Source organism: Triticum dicoccoides, chromosome 5B (assembly GCF_002162155.2).
Source record: "Triticum dicoccoides isolate Atlit2015 ecotype Zavitan chromosome 5B, WEW_v2.0, whole genome shotgun sequence".
Taxonomy (NCBI): domain Eukaryota; kingdom Viridiplantae; phylum Streptophyta; class Magnoliopsida; order Poales; family Poaceae; genus Triticum; species Triticum dicoccoides.
In genome coordinates this window covers 391,425,957-391,430,858 of record NC_041389.1, presented here as the reverse complement: position 1 = coordinate 391,430,858, position 4,902 = coordinate 391,425,957, and the positions used below count along the sequence as shown (strand labels likewise).

Genomic DNA, 4,902 nt, shown 5'->3' with positions numbered 1-4,902 from the left:
AATAAAAATGTGATGATCATCATTATTAGAACATTGTCCCATGTGAGAAAAGGATGATGGAAGCTATGATTCCCTCACAAGTTGGGATGTGACTCCGGACTTCAAATAAAAAAGAGAGGCCAAAGAGCCCAAGAAAAAGAGAAAATAAAAAATAAAAAATGGGAGAAAAAGAGAGAAGGGACAATGTTACTATCCATTTCCACACTTGTGCTTCAAATTAGCACCATGTTCTTCATGATAGAGTCTCCTATTTTGTCCCTTTCATATACTAGTGGGAATTTTTTGTTATAGAGCTTGGCTTGTATATCCCAATGACGGGCTTCCCCAAATTGCCCTAGGTCTTCGTGAGCAACCAAGTTGGATGCACACCCCTTAGTTTTTATTTTGAGCTTTCATACACTTATAGCTCTAGTGCATCCATTGCATGGCAATCCCTACTCACTTGCATCGATATCAATTGATGGGCATCTCCATAGCCCATTAATTTGCCTAGTTGATGTGAGACTTCGTCCTTTTTGTCTTCTCCTCACAACCATCACCATACTCCACCCATAGTGCTATATCCATGGCTCATGCTCATGTATTGCGTGAAAATTGAAAAAGCTTGAGAACATTAAATGTATGAAACAATTGTTTGGCTTGTAATCGGGGTTGTGCATGATAAAATACTTTGTGTGATGGAGATAGAGCATGGCAAGACTATATGATTTTGTAGGCATAACTTTCTTTAGCCATGATATTTTGAGAAGACATGATTGCTTTATTAGTATGCTTGAAGTATTATTGTTTTTGTGTCAATATTAAACTTTTGTTTTGAATCTTATGGATCTGAATATTCATGCCAAACAAAGAAAGATTACATTGATAAACATGCTAGGTAGCATTCGCACTTCATAAATTATTTCTTTTAGCATTTACATACTCGAGGACGAGCAGGAATTAAGCTTGGGGGTGTTGATACGTCTCCAATGTATCTATAATTTATTAAGTATTCATGCCATGTTTACAACAATTTTATATGGTTTTGGTATGATTTGATTAGAACTAACCCGGACTAACACTGTTTTTAGTAGAAATACCGTGGTGTCGTTTTTGTGTAGAAATAAAAGTTCTCAAAATGGGCTGAAAATTTACGGTGATTTTTTATGGACCAAAAGAGACCCCCGAAGCACCGGAGCTGGGCCAGGAAGTGACCGAGGAGGCCACAAGCCTAGGGGTGCGCCCACCCCCTAGGGCGCACCCCTCAGCTTGTGGACCCTTCGGGCACCCCCTTGACGTGAGATCGACACAATAATTCTTATAAATACCAAAAACCCCAAAAAAACCTAGATCAAAAGTTCCGTCGCCGCAAACCTTTGTAGCCACGAAAAACCAATCAGGAGCCCGTTCCGGCACTCTGCCGGAGGGGGAAACCATCACCGGAGGCCATCTTCATCATCCCGGCGGTCTCCATGACGAGGTGGGAGTAGTTCATCCTCGGGGCTGAGGGTATGTACTAGTAGCTATGTTTGATCTCTCTCTCTCTCTCTCTCTCTCTCTCTCTCTCTCGTGTTCTTGATTTGGCACGATATTGATGTACCACGAGCTTTGTTACTATAGTGGGATCATATGGTGTTTCTCTCCCTCTACTTTCTTTTGATGAATTGAGTCTTGCTCTTTGAGGTTTCGTTATGTTGGATTGAGTATTTTATTTGAGAACACTTGATGTATGTCTTGCGATGGGATATCTGTGGTGATAATGGGACGTTCTATTGATACACTTGATCTATGTTTTCGCACTCAACTCGCGGATTCCTGAGGTGAAATTGGGGTAATATATGCATAGGAGTTGATGCACGTATTCGTCCTACGTTCTTCGATAGAAACTTTGGGGTGATTCTTTGTTGCACGTTGAGGGATTGTTATATGATTCAATTATGTTATCATTGTTGAGAGAATTTGCACTAGTGAAAGTATGAACCCTAGGCCTTGTTTTCAAGCATTGCAATACCATTTTTGCTTACTTTTGTTACTTGCTACCTTGTTGTTTTTATATTTTCAGATTACAAAAACCTATATCTACTATCCATATTACACTTGTATCACTATCTCTTCGCCGAACTAGTGCACCTATACAATTTTACTATTGTATTGGGTGTGTTGAAGATACAAGAGACTCTTTGTTATTTGGTTGCAGGGTTGTTTGAGAGAGACCATCTTCATCCTATGCCTCCCACGGATTGATAAACCTTAAGTCATCCGCTTGAGGAAAAAATTGCTAGTGTCCTACAAAACTCTGCACTTAGAGGCCCAACAACGTCTACAAGAATAAAAGTTGTGTAGTAGACATCACCGCCCCAAGCTGGCGCATGGTTCTGCATCTCGCTACTCCAAGCCAGCTCGCGGAGGAGTGACGAGTTGCTCCAGGCCGACACGTCAGGTAGCTTGGCGGCACGGGCATCGTCGCTGCCGTCGACGACGCTGCGTCGTACCACACCTCCAGCACCTGCGACCGCGCCATCCGCCGCGATGCGCACGTACGTAGCCTCGCCATGCAGGCAGAGAAAGAAGCCGGCTGCGCGGATATCGACGAGCTAGCGGCCAGCACGTTCATGCTCGCCGCCATTATCGAGGAGAAGTAGAACACGGGAGGCCGCCGCCGCTTGGGTCCCATGAAGGTCGGTGTCTTGCCCTCCTGCCGGCCACCATCATCCCCTTACCTAAGAACCAACCTTGGTTCGTGCAGCGTAGGGAACCTTCCCCTCCGATTGAAGCATCAGGCGGCGGTTCCACTCCGATGAGCGATGGGGAAGCGAGTCGTCCTTTGTGCTGAAGCATATACTTCTGGGCCTCACCACTGTTGGTCATGGGGACGACGTTAGAGACCCGCCGCGGCTGGCAGTAGACTAGTCGAGGATATCATGTCGTCGGAATGGATATATGCCGACGCTGGCCATAGGCTAGTTCGGTTTTGTTTTTAGTTGAAAATATGTCCAAAATGTAACCGTGTTAGTCTGGTTTGAATGAAATCCGTCATGTTTATTTAAAATCCGGTCTAGTTTGCATGAATTTCATCCGGTTTGTTGGAAAAGAGTTTGAAATATGTGCGGCTATGGTCGGATAGCGGCCTCCCGCATCCGTATCTGCTGACAGATGCAGGAGAAAATTTGTGGGTCGACATTGAAGATACCCTAAGGTTGCATAAACCGTCAAATGACAATAAGATCTAGTGTACTGAAGAGGTGGCATAAACAGAGAAATGACAATAAAATCTATATTACACCACCGGGCATGCAATGCATACACAGAAAAACAAAAAGAAAAAAGAAACTGAGCGTTTCAGCACGGAAATGAACAAGAAAATACCATTATCAATCTCAGGGGCACAAATATTTCCTCAAAATAAATAAATAATAATTCAGGTAGACGCATCGGCGACGACCTAGCTCTCTTCAACACTTTCAGCAGAATCAACAACAGTAACCTGAACTGAATCAGGATCCACATGTTTCTCTTCTTCCACCACCTGTGGATGTGTCTGGGGATCCTCTGCAGCCTCAGGCTCCAGGATTTCGGCCGTGTGATTTGGCTCGGTCGTCGCAATGGAGGGCTCAACTGCTAGCTGCTCCTCCGTCGCTTCACTTTCATCAGCGGTAGCTGCTGCAGGTTCTTCAGCCTTCTTCTCTGCCGCCGGAGCCTCGACGTCACTCTCGTCGTTCTGTCAAAAGGAGCAGATTTAGTAGAGCTTCTTGACTCATGAAGTGAAAATCGCATAAAGATAAATTGCAACCTGAACTGAATCAGGATCCACACGCTTCTCTTCTTCCACCACCTGCGCATCCCGTGCATCCTCTGGCTCCAGGATTTCGGCCGTGTGATTTGGCTCGGTCGTCGCAGTGGAGGGCTCAACTGCTAGCTGCTGCTCTGTCGCTCCATTTTCAACAGCGGTAGCTGCTGCAGGTTCTTCAGCCTTCTTCTCTGCCTCCGGAGCCTCGACGTCACTCTCGTCGTTCTGTCAAAAGGAGCAGAATCAGTAGAGCTTCTTGACTCGTGAAGTGCAAATCGCATAATATAAATTGCAGCATACACCGTGCATCCAGATAAAAGGGGGTGTTAGAAATCCCCTGCTGCTATCCATGGAACTTGTTGACACCCTACCAAACCAAGTTTTATCATGTGACTAATGGACTAATAAACATAAAGAGAACATGTCCGCAACTGCTAACTCAAAACATGCTCTTCTGTCACCGTGTTAAAGTAGCGAGTGAAGAGGAAATCAACAAGCTGTGTACCTCTTTGAGCAGGTCGCTGAGAGACCTCCGGCGACTCCCGTCGGCGGCCGGTTCAGTTTCAGCCACAGCCACACCGGCGACCTTCTTCTCCGCGGCGTCCTCCAGAACCACCGGCGCCTCACCTTTTACCTTGAGATCAGCAGGCTTCGTCGCACACGCCCCCATCTCCACTGCAGCGCCGCCGCTAGAACGAGGGTTGACAGAGGCGAGAACCAGATAGCCAGGAACACACCCACACACACGCAGCACGAAGTATTCGTTATATGCAGCGGCGGATGTGCTCCAGCTGACCAGCCGGTACCCGGTAGGTTAGGTACTCCGCTACCTGCCATTGAGGCCGGCCAAGATGGTACTGCTAGTATAATCTATGCTGCAATGCAAGGAGACTCCGGTCAACGTCCTGCTGGGGCGCAGGACCCGGCAACTCCTGAATAACAAACTCGTTGCGTGGTGCTGTCATTGCGCATATCATATGCGGCTACCCATCCCATCATCGATGGTAGTACTACCTGCTGCCCATTGGACTTTGGGACGGCGGCGGCCGGTTGTGCTGCTGCCTGCTGGGCGTCCGAGGGCAGGCTCCGGAATTTCCTAACCACCGCAACTAGCACCCGGCCACTAGGTGCGGTGG

The 4,902-nt window shown here is 46.8% G+C and overlaps 1 protein-coding gene across 1 annotated transcript; it reads right to left on the bottom strand.

Annotated features, from left to right (window-relative positions):
- Positions 1 to 3,239: 3,239 nt before the first annotated feature.
- On the bottom strand, positions 3,240 to 4,542 carry LOC119309361 (cytochrome c1-like). Its single transcript, XM_037585382.1, has 3 exons — positions 4,272 to 4,542; positions 3,770 to 3,991; positions 3,240 to 3,697 (listed from the first exon to the last, which is right to left on the bottom strand). Exons 1-3 carry the CDS (start codon positions 4,434 to 4,436, stop codon positions 3,422 to 3,424), a joined length of 663 nt encoding a protein of 220 aa, XP_037441279.1. The 5' UTR covers positions 4,437 to 4,542; the 3' UTR covers positions 3,240 to 3,421.
- Positions 4,543 to 4,902: the final 360 nt, after the last annotated feature.